Here is a 21917-nt window from a genome sequence, read left to right as displayed (position 1 = left end):
TCAAATCGTCAACAGTACACGAACATTCCGAATGCAAAGTCCAGCTTAGGTCTGATACATTATGGAGTTCCGCAAGGATCAATCCTTGGGCCGCTGTTATTTCTTCTTTATATAAATGATGTAATTAACGTGCCCTCTACACCAGAAATAGTACTGTACGCTGACGATACCAATGTATTCTTCTGCGGACAAGATCTGGAAGCCCTCCAAGTAGAAACCAATATATGGCTGCAAAACTTATCCACATGGCTCCGCACTAACGAACTGCAGTTAAACACTAAAAAAACTAAGTACATTATATTCCGCGCACGTAACAAGTGCATTAAACAAGAAATACTGATTCAATTTTGTGATGAATCTATTGAACGTGCAATATCTCATAAATTTCTTGGCGTCATATTTCACGAACATCTCGACTGGTCCCCTCACATTGAAAAAGTTCGCACAGGTATCTCTAGGTCCATTGGTATCATGTATAAATTAAAGGACCTTTTGCCTATGTGGCTAAAGAAACAACTATACTACACACTGGTACATTCGCGTTTCCACTATTGTCTTCTTGTTTGGGGCACAGCACCTAAAACAAGCATAGAAAACATATACTTATTACAAAAGAAATTTCTGCGACTAATGGATAATGCACCATACCTTAGCCACACTGCCCCATTGTTTAGGAAACACCAATTGCTTACACTGTGGAATGTTATAAACAAAAAGATAGCGTTAGCCACTTACCAACAAATGCATTCTGATCCTGCCGCCTTTTGTCATAAGTATCTCACGAAACCACACAGCTACAACATACGGCACATAAGTTATAATAAGGAAACAATACGTACTAACTACGGCGCCCAGAAACTTAGCTACAGAATTTCCAGTTTTTTAAACGATCACCATCCTGCTGTAAACATTATTCAAGAAAGCAAATCATTGAAAGCTTTCAAAAATTGCATCACCATGTATCTGTTGTCACTCCAGGCATAACCACTTCTTTTTTTCTTTTTTATTCTGTTGTCTCTCATAGTACTTCTCCAACTGTAGATAAATGTTTAAGATGAAATTACTTCAGTTCACTGTTAACCAATCCTTTCTGTATTTCCATCTCGTTTTTATGTCTATTTTACTCGCTGAATGTCTTGTGCTCTCGAATGGGAGCAAGAAGGGCGTGGACTCTTTGTCAGGCATCCTTTTGCCTTTTAGTCTGCGCCCTAGGCAACTGTACCATTGAGTTGTCTAAATAAACACTTTGACTTTGACACTTTGACTTTGACTTTGACTATACGCGAAATATACGTTGTGGAGCTTGTGGTCCTCACTGTAGCTGCTTAAACGGGCCGCACGATCAAAGGCCAGAGCCAATTCATTGCGCCCACACACATGTCGCCACGGAAGGAGGGGAGTTTCCGCGTCTGGTGGCATAGCATTTGCCATGGCCGCTAGTTATTTCGACTCCCTATGTGCCATCACCTTTCGGGCGGGCGGTAGTGGTCCGAATTGAGGGCAAGTTCCACAGAGATGGCGGCCGTGGCTCTGGTGGACCGGAGTGAGATTTGTGCTGGTCGGTTATCTAAGCAGGACTGGAAGCGTTCCAAGTTCCCGCACCGGATTTGTCACGAATATTCCGCAGAAAAAAACTTAGGACACAGGCAGTACTGCAGCCGGCCGAGCAGCCTGGCTTGCTGGTTTGCTGGCTGGCCTCAACTAAATATGGCACATACCCCCTTCACTGCAGTGGCCAAGACACAGGCGGTGGATTGCTGGAAACAGAAGCGTTTAGAAGAAGAAAAATAATAGTCTATAGGCTGACAGATTTTGCGACGCAACGACAGGCGACCTGGTAACTAGGAGGTCAAGACTGGACAATGGCTTTATGCGCAGATTCGAATATAATGCATGCAGTGTTTCAAGTTCTCATTGACTGAGCGCGCAGGCAAAGAAAAAAATGGCTGAGGCTTAGCTAAGGTTAAGCCTAGTCAGATTCGAAGCATATTGATGGCTAGGCTTGGTAAAGTTCCTCGCTTTGTTCTTCAGTTGTTGCAGAACGTTGTCGCCGAGCTGCATATTGAGCACGCCGCTTAGCCAGACGTTCATCCCGCTCTTCATCGGTCTCTGTAGCACGCTGAAGCTTTCGCTTCTCGTTCAAATCAGCCCTGCTTCTAGGCGGCATCCCGACACCTGGCCGCCTTGTAAATGCCCGGAGAGCGAGGCAAGCTCAGCTTTATACCGCTGGTGTAGCGTCAAGTGGTCAGCCGCCGCGCCTCTGATGTGGAGCCTCCACCGTCGCGGCCGACCGCGCGAGCCGGCAGCCCATCTCTCCTCTGCTGTGACGTCATGTTGTCACGTGGTGTCACGTGGTCACGCTAAAGGACAATGGTACAATGGTGACAATGGTACAATGGTGACAATGGTAGCTCCACCGCCGCGCTCGACGGGCTGTAGTGTAGCTCTAGTAATATGCTTCGCATAAAAAACTCAGAATGGGAGCGGCTGCGTTTCAAAAAGAAATTTTGCACAGCACAGCGCGCACTCCCGTTGCTTCGACCAACGAAGAAGCACCTATCGAAAGAACAACCGCAGCGGACACAGGCAAACACAACTGGCGAAACTGAATTTCTAATAAGCACCTCCTCAAAGAGCAGAAGCGGTGGCAGAACAACGGGTAATGTTCTGTTTTCTCAGATTCGGCACAAAATGGGGAGACCGCCAGACAAGATCTGTGAAGGTAGAAGTTGAGCAGAGGAACCATTTTTCAAAATTCACGTTTAATCCTATGAAAATTTTCTTATGTATACCACTACACCTTGGCCAATCCCCCCACGTAGGTATGTGCCATTATAAAGAGGTGAAGAAGAAGAAGAAGAACCGTGCACAAGAAGGCGAACCTCTTCTGTTTCTTTGTCTTCAAAGTTATGTTTCCGTACGGTGTGCATCAGCCAACGCGTTCTAGAATGATCCAATACAATCCTTTGGATTATCGTATATCATTATACTAATGTACCCACTACTCAAACCTTAATTCACCCAAAAATCCTCACTAGTACACCCTAATTCATTTCCTGCGGTGGGCCTTGTTCCTAAACTTTGGGTGTCCTTTGAAATTTTTGTGGGTGGGCTAATTTCCAAGTATTGGGTATCCTCAGACTTCGAATTTCTCACGCAGCGCTCCATGATTGGTCCACTGCCAATCGCATGTTGTTTAAGGCACCCAGACCCTCTGGATCACATTCATAGATCGTGGTGAGCCCTTATACCATGAAACCACGACCGATGTTGCATCAGTTGCGCGGTGGGTGGCTGCCCTGGTGGGTTGCAGTTTCAAACACAAACACCGCTGGGGTTTATGGACCCGAGGTTCTTCCCGAGCTCCCGTAAGGCTCTGGCGCAGCGCCAGGGTGGGCAAGTGACCGCGGCATTGAATATATTTGAAATAATTTCATTTGCACGGTGTTCAAGTACCTGACAAGCCGGTGGACAGATTGCCACGTGTCGTTGTGGCCGCGTTGTAAAGACTTCGCAACATCAAGCCACCAGCCTTGGCCAATCTTTAAGTTAGTTCCCATCTTTCACTTAAGGCCAGCCGCCTCAACAGAAGGACTCGCGCACCAGATGTTCCTTATCCCTGACATGCACGTTGGGCTTCGTTAATAGAACCAAAAGCGGCGCTGCTATCATCATAAACTAACACGGTAACCAAATTATTATCAGTTACCAACATCGTAAAGCATTTTAATCAAGGCCCCGCTTAGTACTATACTGTACGACCGTGTACCATACATATTAAGTAACTGAGTATCAATAAGAGTCTACTCACGGCATATCCGCTTCTACTGGGTAGGCGAACACACGGAACGTGAGTCCTTCCTGAGCATCAAAACTTCCAGGGTACGAAATTGGGTACCGTCTCGTGTTCTGCAAGCAACAATCAGGTTTATTATTCTCATGAAACGTTGCTTTCTCTCACTGTAATATTAGAAAGCTGAGACAATTGCGTCTTGCAGGAAGAAAATAAGGGTAAACGTGCTAAACTTGCAACGCTAATTCCGTACCAACGGAGGGAACAGTGATTGTAATAAAGAAAGTGAACCACATAGAAATATTTTTACTGGCATTTGCTGTGTTGCTAAACAAGAAATTGTTATTTATCCGTTTAATAGCTGACGAATAGTTATTATAAAGCAAAAGGCAATAAACCTACCTTCCTCAAGAGAGATCCGAAACCACAGCGTCTGCTTGTTGTAATCGGCTCTCTACCAACAGAGCAAGACGGCGGCTGACCAAACTACTGTTTTCGTTAATATTTGTTTCGTCCGCAGCGCAACTTTGAGAGTGTTCACCAGCGCCCCCCTGAACCACTGCGGTGAACGCGCAACGCATTGTAATACCCCGAGTGTTACGTATCAAGCCATCGACCTCGCAGCGCGGCAACTCTGCGACAACTTCATGCTCCCTATGCATACAAGATATGTGCAATTTCAGAAGAACCTCCAGGAGTTGAAACTTCATGCACCTCCCAGCGGCCATGAATTACAGAAGGTAGCGCCAATTCATTCTTCAGTTGCGCTCATAATGGTTGGCGGAGCAGTTACGGCGTATTAATCCCCATGACAACGGACGACAGAAACACGCGGGCGCGTGGGGTGTTCGCATGACATTTGCTTGACGCCTGGACTGGTCCAAAATCGAGGCCGCTAGAGGAGGTTGGTGATTTAGCGTTGTCTGCCTGCTCCGCACGAAGCCGCGCGCCGCGCTTTACTTGGGTTTTCGTACACCCTTTCTTTAATGTTGTGGCACGTTAAATATGGCTGTGCTGCTCCTAAACAATGATAACCGCAACGCTTGGCGAATTTACGGAGCACAGAGGACATATTTTCTAGGGTTTTACTGACACATGCCTTTCCCGTTACTTTCAGAGTAAAAGAGTGATTTTTCAAAATACACCATACGATACGTTATAGCATCCCGTACAATACAGATAATATGAGTGGACGCACCAGAGTTCCCAAGCTTATCTCAAACGGCACAGCTGACATTTCCAGTATATCGTTTCGTGCATCATTCACGCAATACATTTGCCAACATTCCGTGCATAGTGCTAACGCTATACAGAAGGATAATTCTGTGCCCACTGATTGCGCGCAATTTAATGTATGCGCGTTGCACCTTAGAATCGCAGATAACTGCAAAAAACTTCCTTAGTAATTATGTAGACGCATGAAACAAACCACTGTCACGCAGTTGTGTTCGGTGTCCACTGCGCTATCCCAGGACTAATGGATGCATTGGCACTGATGAGCCTGCTCGGCTCATTCGGGAACCACCAATGTTTATACTCTACATCTAGTGACAATGGTTATTGACCAAGATCAGAGGTGGGGTATGTTTTTATTACTTTGTTCTTGACATGTAAATTAATGCTATGTTTTTAGCCTTTCCTTCCTGCCTTTGCCGCCGGGGTGGCTCAGTGGTTATGGTGCTCGGCTGCTGACCCCAAAGACGCGGGTTCAATCCCGGCCGCGGCGGTGGAATTTCTATGAAGTAGAAATTCTAGAGGCCCGTGTTGTGTGCGATGTCAGTGCACGTTAAAGAACCCCAGGTGATAGTAATTTCCGGAGCCCTTCACTACAGCGTATCTCATAGCCTCAGTCGCTTTGGGACGTTAAACCACATAAACAAAACCAAACCTTCGTGTCTTTCGGGACTTCCTTGGATCAAATAAATTAACAAGCAAAGGCGCAGATACGGCCCGAAAAAAATCACAAATATGGCGCTGAATTGCGTCGTTAGGTGCGCAAAACTCAGCACCAATGGTGTCGTCTGCTTCGGCGCTCTGTTCTTCTTTTTTTTTTTGCTCTGTCGTCTGGAAATTCCCGCACTGGAGCAAGTACTCGCGTTTTAACTTTGTCGTTTGGAGGCACAGGGAGTTCAACTATCTGCTTCGGTGCCACCCTTTGTAAACACTTCCAATGGGCACGAGCAAAATAACAAATTCCTTCGGGAAAAAACCAAGCGTCTTCTCACTCACTTCATAGTTGACGTGTACGCCGTTCTTGGCCATGATGCCTAAGCGGTAGGTAAGCATTTCGATTGGGAGATGAGGCAACCCATGGTTGACGGCCATATTGCTCTAGTGGCAGCCTTTTTTGGGCTCTCTTCAGAGGATAGACGATAGAGAGTTGTGTCTTCTAATGTGGACGATGCTGTCTTAAGGGGGCAGAATCTCTGTCTGAAGCCTGTCTCAATGACCTGTCGAGGAATCGATTGCCGATCTTTCCAGAAACCTTAGACAGTGGAGTCAAGCCGCCCGCATTGTATGATATATCGCTTTCTGTGCCCATATAGCCCCTTCATATCCACAGGTGAGCTCCCGGAATAATGATGCCGTCTGATTGCATTGCCAGTACCATAGTGGAAGGAACAAAAGCTTAATAAAGTTCGCTAGGGACGATACTTTCGGCCAACTGAGGAGCCCGCCGGGTGAGCGAATAGGCGAGAGACTGCACTCAGTAAAACAGCCTCAGCCAGGAAGCACCTTCAAGGCAAACCCCCAGATGGCCAGGAAGTAGCAGTGGCTTACACCTATCGGCGGCGAATAACTCAAGGCACGCCAAGCTTATTTGAATGCCCTGAAATAAGCTTTCTCTGGCACCTTTATGTGAAATATTCATGGCCCTCTCCTCTAAACCACGACAGACAGAACGCCGAGGCTTCTCAATTACCAAATGCAGAGGCGGACGATTTTCTCGAACTAGTAGATTTGATGAGCGGTATCAATTCTTCATTAAAACAAACACTTCCTTCTATTTCTCCATTCCTCACTTTCTCTCACTTTTATGTTCCCAATGTTAACCAACCAAGAAAATAAGTTTCGATTACTGTCCTACAAATCTCCTAATTATTGTGCTGTTGTGGGAATTTATCGCGATATTAAAGAATTTGTTTAAAAAGGAACATTTTAAAAGCTACCGTGGAAGCTCACGCAGCTTCCACCCTCTCCGTTCGATGACGTTCTACGTCACACCTGCGGTAACTCAGGACGTTCTACGTCCGCCGCTTATGAACGTGGGTGGCGCTGATGAACACTCTCAAGGTTAGGTTACTTGTAAACATAAATACCCCCGAAAGCAGAAGAATTGACAGCCGTCGCCGTAGCTCAGAGGTAGAGCACCGGACGCGTAATTCGGAGGTCGTGGGTTCGGATCCCACCGGCGGCATTTGGTTGTTTTTTCTTCTGCTTTTCTAATCAATTATCTTTAAGCGATAACATATTCTGTAATATTCTAAATTGATCAACACCACAAACTAAATAAATAAATTTAAAAAAAATCCCCTGTGCCCCTTGGTTTCTGTGGCTGTTGGCTTCTGTCATATTTATAACGAGCCCCTCATTCCCCTTCCCTTGTTTGCTTAATTGCTTAGCGAGGGCCTCGATTCTGGCAGCCTTGACGCCATAGGAAGCATAAGAGGGTTCTCACGCAGCTTCCACCCTCTCCGTTCGATGACGTTCTACGTCACACCTGCGGTAACTCAGGACGTTCTACGTCCGCCGCTTATGAACGTGGGTGGCGCTGATGAACACTCTCAAGGTTAGGTTACTTGTAAACATAAATACCCTCGAAAGCAGAAGAATTGACAGCCGTCGCCGTAGCTCAGAGGTAGAGCACCGGACGCGTAATTCGGAGGTCGTGGGTTCGGATCCCACCGGCGGCATATGGTTGTTTTTTCTTCTGCTTTTCTAATCAATTATCTTTAAGCGATAACATATTCTGTAATATTCTAAATTGATCAACACCACAAACTAAATAAATAAATTTAAAAAAAAATCCCCTGTGCCCCTTGGTTTCTGTGGCTGTTGGCTTCTGTCATATTTATAACGAGCCCCTCATTCCCCTTCCCTTGTTTGCTTAATTGCTTAGCGAGGGCCTCGATTCTGGCAGCCTTGACGCCATAGGAAGCATAAGAGGGTTCTCACGCAGCTTCCACCCTCTCCGTTCGATGACGTTCTACGTCACACCTGCGGTAACTCAGGACGTTCTACGTCCGCCGCTTATGAACGTGGGTGGCGCTGATGAACACTCTCAAGGTTAGGTTACTTGTAAACATAAATACCCCCGAAAGCAGAAGAATTGACAGCCGGCGCCGTAGCTCAGAGGTAGAGCACCGGACGCGTAATTCGGAGGTCGTGGGTTCGGATCCCACCGGCGGCATTTGGTTGTTTTTTCTTCTGCTTTTCTAATCAATTATCTTTAAGCGATAACATATTCTGTAATATTCTAAATTGATCAACACCACAAACTAAATAAATAAATTTAAAAAAAAATCCCCTGTGCCCCTTGGTTTCTGTGGCTGTTGGCTTCTGCCACCTTTCAAGAATGTATTTTTAAACTTGCTGGGAACTTTATTGCTTTGTTCTGCATTCACAGATCGCACTACACACGCTGTTGTTCCACATCCGTGCAGGAGTATTCGATAGAAGGTATCCATCGCTATTCGATGGACGCGAAATGCCCTAGAGCCGTGTATTCTAGATGCCATTACACAGTAAATAACCCCGGGTGGTCTAAATTATTCTGGAGACCTCTACGGCGGCGTCCCAGAAGCCTGATGCGCTCTGGCACAATAAACCACATAAATCAAAACGTCTTCTCAGATTTATCACAGTCAGACGGTTCTCTTCCCTCAAGGGATACTTAAGTGAAATGCGAAAAAAATTATGAAAACTGTAAACGCCAACTTAAAGTAGGCGATTCCACGAAAATGAAATAATGTAGCCGATATCTCAGCGGATGGTTTCCTTTCCAACTTTCCATGAGCAGTTAGTGAGGCGTCTTGTTTTACGCAAGGTGAAGAGCGCGACGTCCTATCCCGCTCGTCGTACCGTCAGATTCTGAAGGCGAAGGCGGTTTAAATACACCCGTAAAAAGTCAAGCCTGATGGCTGCGAGCTTTTTGCCTGCACCGACAACGAGATACCGGGGGCAGCGGATGTGCCGTTTAGTACTCGAGGCCTACAGCTCTGGATAATTTCATTTAATATCTGGACAAATTCTTTTTTGGGTGCGGAGTAGATGATAATTTTTTCTAAAATCTCTACTATAAAGGCAGTCGCTTTCGCGGTCTTATTTGCTTGGTGTTTTCACTTCGAACACCCATTTGTCTCTAGAGAAATAGTACTGGTATAAGTGTGAGCATTGCGGCACACCTGCTTTTATACATAACTTTTCTGGCTTCTGTATGCCAAACTATTGTGTTGGTGCCCTGCGAAAGCCAGCTTTCAAATTCACCAAACTGATTCGTAATTGCTATGTCAGCGTAATTTCCTAAGCAAAATGGTATAATTAACTGAAACAAATACATTCCGAAAATTAAAGCTCGCTTGATAGATGCCTGGATATATAAAAATTGTTTCTTATCCGATTTCATACACGATCACTCAGTCAGTTTGTTGGCCATTATTGCAAAACGAAAGTAGAGTATAATTGTCAAGTAATTTTTATTTCTGCCGCCGCGGTGGCTCAGTAGCTATGGTGCTCGGCTACTGGCCCAAAAGACGCGAGTTCGATCCCGGCCGCGGCGGCTAGAATTTCTTTGGAGGAGAAATTCTAGAGGCCCATGTGCTGTGCGATGTCAGTGCACGTTAAAGAACCACAGGTGGTCGAAATTTGCGGAGCCCTTCACTACGGCGTGTCTCATAGCCTTAGTCGCTTTGGGACGTTAAACCCCACAAAACCAAAACCAGCCAATTTTTATTTCTGCTGTTAGGTGACTTTTTCCTGACTTTTTAAAATGTGACTTTGGACAAAATTAGACTGGTTTGAACGGCCATTATAAGTGCCAGCTTTAGAGCTTCAAATGCATTGACCATACTTAATATAATCAGAAAGATTCGTGACAGAAAACACGTATATAAGGAACGCACATTAGGATTGGATACCCGGAATAATTCCTTTGTTGACGCTATCTTGCAATTGGCAGTTCCAGCTTCAGCAGTGACATCTCAGCCATTATATACCTTGATATTTCCGCTGGGCAATATCGGACGAAAACCGCATTTGTCTAACAGATTACGCCAGAGTTAATTTCGTCTTCGACCTGGTCTGCACCTGACCCAGCTTCGTTTAGGAATCATGAATTACATCGAAAAGCACTGGCACTTTTAAAGCAACAGTAATAGGTTCGACATTAAAGTGGGGTACATATAAAACTGCCCATTTATTTTTGCTTTTCGAGAACACGAATATATTGGGAAATCGAAGCCCTTATAAATAGAACGCGAAGATAGTACGGAAAATTTCTGGATTATCAACGGGTTTCGAGATTTGGAACGTGAAAAAATACGCGTTGGACTGCTCGTTATGTTCCCTTGCAGCGGTTAGATGCAGTTGAAATGGTGTCGCTGCACGTGGTAGCATTGCGGAAATCATGCCAAAATTATAGCTGTCCAAAAAGCCAAGATAGTATGGAAAATTTCTGGATTATCAACGGGTTTCGAGATTTGGAATGTGAAAAAATACGCGTTGGACTGCTCGTTATGTTCCCTTGCAGCGGTTAGATGCAGTTGAAATGGTGTCGCTGCACGTGGTAGCATTGCGGAAATCATGCCAAAATTATAGCTGTCCAAAAAGCCAAGATAGTATGGAAAATTTCTGGATTATCAACGGGTTTCGAGATTTGGAATGCGAAAAAATACGCGTTGGACTGCTCGTTATGTTCCCTTGCAGCGGTTAGATGCAGTTGAAATGGTGTCGCTGCACGTGGTAGCATTGCGGAAATCATGCCAAAATTATAGCTGTCCAAAAAGCCGTAAACTGCATTGTCATTTGTTTCACTAAGCAGCGATTTTAACAATGTGCAACGTGGTGAAGCCAACATTAAGAGCTCTTAGAAGTCTTTTCTGTTTAATCATCTGGTTTTGTTTATTGTGGTTTAACGCCCCAAAGCAACTCAGGCTATGAGAGACGCCATAGTGAAGGGCTCCAGAAATTTCGGCCGCCTGGGGTTCTTCAACGTGCACTGACATCGACAGCACACGGGCCTATAGAATTTTGATGGAGGCGAAATTTGGCCGCCGCGGCCGGATCGAACCAGTGTCTTTCGGGCCCCGAGCGCTGTAACCGCTGAGCCACCGCGGCTGGTCAGTTCCATCATCTGTTTCTCAAACGATGATGAAGATTCTTTGATTTTAAAAGCTTTGATCACTTTGCATTTTGGTGGCCTCACAATTCGAAATATAACATTGTGCGCTAAAACTGAAAGTAAAAACTATCCGTTAATTTTTAACATTTGTAGAATTTATTGCACTCTTTGACATATTGTGCGCCTTAACTTAATAATAAACAGCACCGAGTCCACCGAGGTATCAGAGCTTCTAACAACAAATCTGTATTGAATAACTTCAAACACCCGGTAGTGAAATTATAAGCACTGCGCTTTTCTCTCAAAGCAGGTTCGTTTAGGGAATTACTTATCTAAGCAGTTTTCAGAAGAGAATGGTGTGACTCAAGGCGGCGTTTTTAGCCGCATGCTTTCTATAATCGAAATGGAATCATTAAACATCATCCTACCGTGATAAATATCCTACACTGTTGAAGTTGACGATTTACAAATAAGCTACAAAGCATGTAATTTTTCCATATGTGAGCAGACAATTAAACTAGAAATGAACAATGTATCAAAGTGGGCAGATGAAAATAGATTTAAGCTCAACACAGTAATGAAAACCAGTGTACTCTTCACCGATAAAGGTATCAGACCCGAACCACAACATCACACTTGACGTTCAGAGTAATGGTGTCCAAAAAGAACACAAATTCCTTTGTTTTATAGTCGACAAAATGCCCACATTCATCACACCCATTAAGCAGTTAAAACTTATATGCACAAAACCAGTCAACCTCTAGAGATCTGTCACACCAGTCTCGGGGTACCGATCGAGACTGCCAGCTGAGTTTTCTAAATAGTGTAGATCGTCACGTATAGACTACAGCTTAGTAGTATTTCACTAAACACGAAAAAGTACCTAAAAATACTCAATGCAGTGTGCCACCTGGGTCTGCGGTTGGCTGCTCGTGCTTTCCATACAATGCCGATTGCCAGTTTGCATGCTGAGGCGGATCTATGGTCACTTGAAGGAAGGCGGAAGTTTACACGTATAACACACGCTACGAAGGCATTATCTCATGCTCAGCACCCATGCAACGCGCTATTGGGAAACCCGACCAGCACACTGCTGTTTTCAAAAACACTGCCGGAAACCCCACCTTTACCCATTAGAGTCACTAACCATTTCAAAAACATGAACATACCTGTATCCAACATTCAGGTGACTTCTTCTGAAGACGTAATTGGTCCCTGGGAAGTGTATTCAGTTGACTGTGACACATGTTTCGGTGCGATTGCTAAGCTTGGGTCGCCAATTGGCATAAGACAGCATTTCATGCCTTTACACGCAAGGTATCAGTGCACTGAGTCTTACACTGATACCTGCAAGACTTCTTGAGTTTCTTGTGCAGTTCACAGCTGTCAGTTTTCTGAAACAAAAACATTGAATTGACACACAAGTATACATACAGCAGAATGCCATGGTGTCCTGTTGGCTGATAAAACCATCGTGCAGAGGAAAATTCCAACCTCTGTTATTTACCCAAAGTCCTTTAGTGTGATTATTCCTCTTTCGCCCGAGAAACCCTACAAACACCATAGAATGAATTACCTCCTGAAATGGCTTATATCTGCACGCACATTTAACCTCAGAATTGCAATATGCTGGGTACCAGGTCGCAGTGGCATAGATCGAAAGGAAGAAGCAGATAGGCTTGCTGTGTCAGCTGGCGAACTGAGTTTCATTGATGTAAAGCAATTTTCATAAAAGGACGTCAGGCAACATATTAGGGCTGCTCTCCGCAAAGAGTGGTAGCAGGATTGGGAAGAAGAAGTAGAGAACAACCTGCCGACAGTAAAACCAAAGATTGGAATGTGTGCCACAGAAAAAAAAAATAGATTCAAAGAAGTTGCTCACTGCAGGCTGCGAGCAGGATATACATGCATAACACACTCGCATTTTTTAAAGGATACACCAGCACCAGAGTGCGTTGCCCACCTCAGTTGCCCACCTATTAATCATGTACCCCGAGATTGAAGACAGAGAGACGACAGCACTTACCAGGAGTATACTCAGTTAGAATACCAATGCACCTTTCTTTAATTTTAAGTTGCGACCGCATGTTACCACTAGGCAGTGTTTTTAAGTTATAAACTCATGTAGGCTATTTTACAAGATATCTCTTATTCCAAGTAACCTCAGCCTCTCCTATTTGATGAGCCGAGGTCTGAGCTTGGTAGTGCTGCCAGATGCCTCGCCTGTCTTGCTGAAGCAAGGATTGTGCTTGTGGCTGCATGGCTTCGTCTGCTATATGTAACCACTCTTCCCACAATTTTCAGGCGCTATACACCACTTCAGTCCACTCCAACTGACTTACACAACATTTGGACACATTTTAGTTATGCACATGCTCCCTAATCATGGGCCCTATACACCTGGTGTTGATTTTAAAAAGTGCCATAGTTTAGTGCCACATTCGGCGGCACTAATGTGCCACAGTCGGCGGACGTATGTGTGGGTGGTCCGTAGCCGACAGCGTGCGAGTCAACCGATCCGCTGATTACATTACAACGACACGGCGCCTTACTGTCTGTACCGAACAATGCCCGCTGTTGTCTTCACCTTGCTCCGCACGCACAGCCGCTTGACCAAACTGCGCTGGTTCCCATGGCTACTGATTTCAATATTCGCGGTTTATTTTTTCTGCACGGTGTTTAGCAAAAAGTCCGTGTATTCTCCAAACAAATGCACTAAGATAATTCTACAGGATTTGGCATTTACCACACGAATACGAAATTTCCCTAGGAATAGGGCCATGGCAACCATTTTAGCTCTGCACTACATTTCTTTACATTGAAGGAATTGCGCGTTCCTACGTTCTACTTAGGAGGAAGAATCTGTTCTTGTTTGCGCCGATTGTACGTTTGCTTGTTTACGCAGTGCGATAACTCAGCGAGAATCACCGATGAAGGCGAGCGTCACCTTGGGAAACGTTTCATAGCCAAATTTTTTTGCGCTGCGTAGGTCCCGCGTTTCCTGTTCGTTGTAAGTGCTTTTTCTTAAGTGTCCAGTACTTGGCTTCAAATTGGTTTCTGTAAGTATGTTCGGCGCCCATTTGTGATAATTCAAATGGCTGAATTTGTTGACCTCAAACGACGCCGAAGACTGCTAGCATGCCGGGCGCCTGTAGCCATTAGTCGATAGACTGGGTCACCATGCCTAGAAGTGCCGTTTCCCGCTCGATGTATTTGCCTCCTTCGATGTGAGCAATACTCGATTTCAGGTCACTGTTGTCAGGAATATGCTCGATGGACATTTGTATTCACTAACTCGCTCTTCACAATCGCCCACATCGCACATACGAACCCTGCGGATTTGCTAGGCCCGTTCTTAATGCTGGTTAGTGTAGAGGGGTGAACATGTGAAATGTATTTGCTCGTTTCGCTCATCCGTAGTACAGAGATTTTGTATAAAACAGCAACTAGTCATCGTCTCATTGAGGTGGAGGTTTTGCTCGGCCGTCGATGCTGGCCGCGTCAGCAAAGGCATCTTGCCGATCAGCACAGCGACTCACCGACGCAGCGCCAAGCCGATGTCGCTCGTCACCGTTCATAGTACGCCACGTTGCTGTGCTGTGATTTCACTGGTATTCACTAATATCACTCCCACGGTTGTGAGTCAGCAACTATCACGCTAGCGGTGGGTCTTGATCATGCGAAATAGCATTTAAGGACTCTTTGGAGCTGAGTTGATATATAATTTAAGCGTTGGTATTGGCGACCTCACATACAGACGAAGCTCATAACAAGCTTTTTACAGTTTCAAAATTAGGTGCCTCAAAGTTATAGAGGAGAAACCTTTTTATGTGCATAAGCATTTTGGAAAGCGTAAGAAAATCTTATAAAAGAAGTTCCAAGGTAAGTTAATATGCAAACTTCACTTTCGCGAGATCAGGGTGAATAGAACACGCATTCTCTGCTCAAGTAATATTGTACTTACCTCTCCTTATCTTCCGTTCCCTTCTCGTCCTTGAAAGAGCGTTTGGCTTCAGTTGGGCTCGGCAGGTGAACAACCGCCTTAGGGGAGCAAGTGCTGTTTTTCGCTTTCCTTTATTTTCCTCTTGCCCCCCGCCCCTTGAAGACCTTACCAAGAAGACATACAAAAACTGGAAGAACACTGTCATAGCAATGCAAGCGATTGCTGAAAAACTACACAGTCCCCCAAAACTTTGCCTCTCTGTCATCTGTGGTTAATGCAACACATGTAATAATGAAAAGAAAACAGCACGGGCATAGCGACGTACTCAACTTCAGCCACTGCTATTGCCTCTTGATAAAGAGGGGATCTGAAAGAGAAGTGGGAGAGAATACTCAAAGAGACTCGTGTCGCAATTACCACATCCACCGTAGCGAAGACGGCAGCTTCAGCAGCACATAAACCCTGTGCCATCAAACCCTTGCCAAAGTCGGCGAGCACCCCTACTCTACCACCAGGAAGTGACCCCCTCTCAACTGGCAGGTGTAGAAGCTTAGCAAAAGGATATTTGCTCAGGAACTACTTAGCCCGCAAGATGTGTAGTAATAACAACAATAGGGTAGCTAACAACTTGCTGTAGTGCGCAGCAAACCAATGGTGGGAAAACAGATAATTATAAAAAAACGCCGTATGCTTAGACTGCGAACAACTTCTCACTGAATAATTTTTATTTTCCCTTCGTTACCTTTCATTTCGCCGTACTCTGCCCGAAAAAAAATTGTTTTGAAGAAAAGAAAGCCGCAGTATGTAACTACCTGACAACTGGCTGGACACTTCAGTGGTGCAGTGGGAGAAGATCAAAATGTGCAGTAGAGATGATGGCTCGTGCACATCTGCTTGGCCGAGCCGAAGATCTCTTTGATTCGTTTGTAGCGCTACGCAACACACACGGTGAGAAGGATACAGAGTTGGCTGTTCAAGTAACAATTGCAGCTGATGGCTCCTAATGACTCTCGTGCAGGAACATGCTTCTAGGACGCACCGTACAATGCGGTGTACATTTCGTGGAACAAATTCAATGAATAAAATACTCGCGACGACCAGATCGAGTGCCACTTTTGTAATTTATAATGAGTACACCACAAAAAAAATTATTGTCTTCCCCACTAAAAAATACCGTATCGCGGAAAATAGGATTCTTCCGGAACATATCGGTGTCATACGAGTTCAATATCACCCTCATACCGCGAGACCCATCCTGTTTGATGCCATCCTGTTTGAACCTGCTCGGAGTCACTGTCCACAGTATTTTGGAAAGAAATAAATAAGCAGGTTGACATCGGTCCGGTATGAATGTCGCAGTCATGAATGTCGCAATGTCGCAGTCATTAACGAACCGAAACCGGGCAGACCAGTCCGGTATGGAACTCAAACCAAACTGACAATCCCCAGTTCGAAGCTCAAACTGCACAGACCGGTGAGGTGTGGAGCTCAAACCGTACAGTTCGTGTCAGGTCCTGCGCTCAAACTGGAAAGACCACTCCGGTTCGCAGCTCACCACTCCGGTGGGCAGGCCTGTCCGGTTCAGAGCTCAACCCGTATATCACAGTTTTGTTCAGAGTTCAAATCGGACAGACCATATATCGATGCAGAGAGATGTACTGCGTGAGTGTAGCTCTTAGTCTGCAGATGGACTGTTGTACACCTGCAGATATTTTTTGCGGGGAAAGGGGGGGGGGGGGGCAGCGTGCGCATAAGCGCGATAACACATACGTGGTTCGATCGAACGTTTTTTTTCTTCTGGCAACCCTCCAAGAACTCTTCCTGTTTGAAGAGCCGTGTTTTTCGAGCAAACAACTGGCCCAGGGCAAAAAAGAGAAGCATCGAGAGCTGGCGAGTAACCTGCAACGGCCGCCTTATCAAGCACACTGCGCGGCATGCTACGAGCGCCGCTCTGCCTTATCAAAACCAGCGCGACACGCGTTGTGTAATTGCAGCGAGGCGCAAACACTTTCAAATGTCGCGCCATTGATATCGCGGAAAAGCTTTGAGACTAATAACACCGTCAGCGGCAATATTTGTTTTTCAAACGACAGAGTACACAGTGCTCATCGTGATCAGCCTGAATTTTTAAGTATGTATATGGATCCCCACCCCGCGGGCGTGTGCTTGAATCGTGACTTATAAAAGACGCTGCATGGAGATAAGTTTAAACTATTTCTTGCGTCTCGGCCTTTCGCTCAGTCGATGCGGCCATGACAAACTTATGCAGTTTAATTGTTTACTGCATAGTCGAGCGGTATATCGTTTTTGGGTACAGCTGCTTTCCAATATACCATCCATGCCATGGCAATCACGATGAATCCACGATCATAAATGCACACTCAAATAATTATTTCGGAACGAAGTAAAGTAATACCACGTACGCAACCACTAAAGGTGAACGGTGTTTTCACGCACGGCAGTGTGCGGCAAGCAGTAGTCCGTCACCGCCGCAGGGGCAGGCGATGACCGCACGCCAGCACAGATGCCTATTTGCCGGCGCCTTGGCACTGCACTTTAGTAAACATCGTAATCCGTCGCCTTGTTCACCTCGATCGTAATTTATGCAAGCTATAAACAGCACATTATCGCGCTTAGCGGCGATTCAGCGTCGTACCCCGCACAGCATGAATATCCGTCACCCTGCAGATCACCTGACCCGCCACCGTAGCATGTAGAAATCCTTGGTGACTTGGCTGGTTGCGTGGGACTACGGGTGCGGTATTCGGCTATCCCTTGGTGAACACTGCTCCAGTAAGTGAATTCACCCCTGCGACGAAATCTGAGGTGCATTGGAACTCACAGCAGATGTCTTAAAAGTGTGGAAAGTATTGAGTAAAGCGTATTTTAAACGCAATTAAGTTAAAGGCCGCTCTCATCGGAAGGACCCTATCAAAGAAACATTTTAAGAAAACTTCCCGCACTTTTAGCCCCATTGCATGGATGAAATAAACATTGGTATATAAAGTACACAATTTTGTAAGTGGGTATAGATTTTAATTTGCTATCTACATTTGCATTTTCAATCCAGCAACAGGAATACTGGTTGCCAGCATCTTTGCTGCCTCTAATAATCCTCCAGATCTCTTGACTGCAGCACGCTACGGGCATGCACTATATTCGTCATGCACCATCTGCGTGAGTTCATTACTCGCAGCCGGGAGCGAATCCAGGAGGTTACAAGGGTCCCCTAACGACACTCATTTAATTTAGCTGTCTGCGGTTGTGTCTTATTATTCATTAAGGTTAATAATTTAGCCGCTTGCACTAAACCCAGCCGCTATCGATATTCACGTGAAACCGTGCAGCCCACATCACTCAACCTGATGGCCAATGCAGATAAAGAATGATAAATCGTGCTCACCGATCATTTATTGCATAATTAGGCAAACCTGCCTGGCAGCAAACGATTTCTTTAATATTGAGGTACTACTAATCAAACAAAATATTGAGGGGTCGATGACCACTGGCTGAGAGAGCAAAAAATTCGCAGCGCTTATAGATCAAGACACAGCGCATTAAAAATAACAATACGTTCTCACTTTGAAGGTGGATTATGAGTGTAGACATGAAATTGGAGGAAGATTTCTGAAATGGACACAGCCCACGTTTTTCCCGTGCAGAAATTTCCTTTGGCACGTGCAGCATATTGCCGCGTCTACAATAATAGCCGCTCGGCGGCTGTTCGGCACGCAGCTCGTGCGCCTCGCTGTTCGCTGCTGAAGAAGACGAAACTGGGCGTTCCATCCTGGCCGTCTTGGTGTGCTGTCGCATATTCTAGGTGTTGGCTTTCCTCTGCCATCGAGACGCGGCGCTGCCTGTACCAACTGCTACGTGACACTGGTGGAGGTTGCGGGCTTGAGTTCCCATGTCCAGCACCTCTTCAGACAGCCGCTCACCGAGTCCTGACCAGCTACCGCTTGTCTGCATGCCCGTTCACCGCAGCAGCCGCCGCCGCCTGGAACTGGTCCCGGAGTTTGGTCTCCTCCCAAAAGAGGCACGCACTCATCGCCTGGTGAGCATACCACCATGGCGCAGGCTAGCGCTTCGCACTTGACGCTACAGCAACCCCGCGTGCCAGCCAGCTTCCATGGCGTCACTTTAGAAGACGTTGAAGACTGGCTTGACCAGTTTGAGCGGGTTGCCAATTTCAACCAATGGAGCCCTGCGCAGAAGCTGCGGAACGTGTATTTCGCCCTCGAAGACGGCGCCAAGATTTGGTTCGAGAACAGGGAGGCCGATCTCCAAAGCTTGGATACCTTCCGCCAGCAGGTCCGGGATACCTTTGCTAGCACGGACCGGTGGGATCGTGCGCGGCGCCTCCTGGACGCTCGCGTACAAAAGCCTAATGAGAGCGTTGCCATGTTCGCCGACGACGTGTCCCGTCTTTGTCGGCGCGCTAACCCAGATATGGCGGCATCCACGAAGCTCCGCCACCTGATGCAAAGTGAGAAGGACCAACTCTTCGCGGGTTTAGACCGAAATCCCCCGCAGACGGTAGCCGACTTCATCAAAGAGGCGACCGCCATTGCGCGGGCCTTGCATCAGCGCTGCCGCCGAAATGACTCTTTGTGCGGTGAGCCAAGCGCAAGTGCGGCTTCTTTGAGCGTGTCCAGCGACAATGCATCGCTGCGTGAGCTCACACGCGCGGTGGTCCGTTAAGAGCTGCAGAAACTGGCCCTTGCCTCGTCTGATCCGACAGCTGCGGCTCTTAGCGAGGTGGTGCGCGGCGAGATTCGCCAAGCATTTTCAGCGCCTCCTCCAGTCATGCCGGAGGCACGCCCCATGAGCTACACCGCGGCTCTCCGTTCCGAGTTGCGACGTGTGCAACGCTTGCCGTACCACACGCCACCGCCAACTGCTCCGCCACCGTCATTCTACCAGCGGCCCAAGCGAGGACCTGCCATGCGTCCACCGGCCCGGAAGGCGGCTGTTTAGCGCACTTCTGACCAGCAGCCGCTCTGTTACCATTGCGGGGAAGCCGGCCACCTGTATCGCCGTTGCCCCTACCGTGAAATCGGCCTCCGGGGTTTCCCACGTGACGCTCCCTGTCCCCGTTTCAGTGAGCGACCCCACGAAATAGAGGAGTACCTTGGTGCCCATGACACCACCTCTACCCGCCGTCCCCGATCTTCTTCTCCCGCACACATCACGTCGCCCAGCCGCCAGGCTTTCTCAGATGGACTGCGGGGCCGGTCTCCAAGCCCGCGCCGGATGGATGGATGGATGGATGGATAGGAGCGCCCCCTTTGAAACGGGGTGGTGGCAATTGCCACCATGCTCAGCTTTCCTTTATTATTTTTTTGTTTACTGTGTTGGCAATTCTCATTAAGATTCTCCATCATCTTTGCCTACGGTTTCCTACAATTCTAACCTTATGCCACATCTCTGCTTTTCAGCCACCAATCCTCCAATCGCTTTTTGCTGACTTCCACTGCAGATTTATTTACATGACCATTGTTATCTTTAAACCCTAGGGCCTCAGAAAGAGTGACTGTGCCTGCATCGACATCCGGATGGATACCATCACACTTGATTATGAGGTGTTCAATTGTTTCTACAGATCTACCACACACTGCACATGTGTCATCTTCTTCGTTAAATTTCTTTTTTCGGAGAAACTGAAAGCGGCGACCTCAAGGGGGAAGGTTTCTGACAGCGGATATAACGAAGACCCCCGAACGCCGCCGGAGCGCGATGCCGAGATCCCGATGCCGCCGCAGCCCGATTCAGTGGCACCGAGTTTCGCAGTTAGTGCCGACCTCCGCATTCACGTTGACGGGCATCCAGTGACTGCTTTAGTCGATACAGGCGCGGACTTTTCGATAATAAGCAAGCACCTCGCGGATCGTCTCAGCAAGGTAAAGGCAGAATGGTATGGACCTCAAATTCGCACTGCTGGCGGTCACCTCATGACGCCTTTCGGAAGATGCACTGCTCGAGTCATCGTAGTCATCGTTGGCAATTCTGCTTTTGTTGGCACTTTTGCTGTTCCGGCGCACTGCTGCAAAGACCCGATCCTCGGAATAGACTCCTTGCGCGAGCATGGTGCAACATAAACGTCATCTGGTAACATTTTCGACCCCTGGAACGATTTCAGCCGACACCGAACCACGCAGAGCGGCCGTGCGCATAATCGACGCCCATGTGACCGTGCCTCTGCGATGCTGTGCCCTCGTCACCGTCATTTGTGACGACCGGTGCAGTGCTGACGGTGTAGCAGACCAGAAAACTGCGCTTGTGCTCTCTCACGGGGTCTGCATCGCGAGGGGTATCGTCACGATACGGAACGGCCTGGCAGATGTCCTTCTAGCGAATTTCGGGACCGAATGGCAACACATCGCCAAGGGCACTGCGGTCGCATACTTCGAGGGCATCGCCGAAACTAACGACTGCCTTGCGCTCCAGAGGGAAACGTCCACTTGCTCCACACCTCAGTTGATCTTCGACGTGAACCCAGGCTTGCCCCCAACCGATAGGGAAAGCTTAGTGGGCCTTCTGCATCAGTTCGAATACTGTTTCTCGTCTACGTCGGCAGTCAAACAGACGCCTCTCGCTAAGCACCGCATCATTACGGACTACAGTACCCGGGCAATTCGACAAAACTCATACCGTGTCTGATTGCGGGAGCGTGAAGCCATAGCTGAACAAGTCCAAGAGATGCTTCAGGAAGTTGTTATTCACTTCACTTCACTTCACTTTAATACCTTAAAGACCCTCGTTAGAGGGTATTACATAAGGGGTGGGGCACACAGAAATGAAAAACAGAATGACTAACAAATAAGTTGAAAGTTATACAAATA

General features: G+C 46.9%; 1 protein-coding gene across 1 annotated transcript in view; it reads right to left on the bottom strand.

The window, feature by feature from the left end:
* The window catches only part of LOC149326545 (uncharacterized), an 85224-nt gene extending 79106 nt beyond the window's left edge, over positions 1-6118 (bottom strand). The window contains exons 1-2 of the mRNA XM_089564609.1: positions 6023-6118; positions 3812-3909 (exon numbers count right to left, since the gene is read on the bottom strand). Of these exons, the coding sequence (XP_089420735.1) occupies positions 3812-3909; positions 6023-6118 (194 nt within the window). The remainder of the gene's footprint in view (positions 1-3811; positions 3910-6022) is intronic.
* Positions 6119-21917: the final 15799 nt, after the last annotated feature.

Source organism: Amblyomma mixtum, chromosome 10 (assembly GCF_055824585.1).
Source record: "Amblyomma mixtum isolate Tamu chromosome 10, ASM5582458v1, whole genome shotgun sequence".
Taxonomy (NCBI): Eukaryota; Metazoa; Arthropoda; class Arachnida; order Ixodida; family Ixodidae; genus Amblyomma; species Amblyomma mixtum.
Note: the sequence above shows the minus strand (reverse complement) of the source record. Positions and strands in the feature narration are given on the sequence as shown.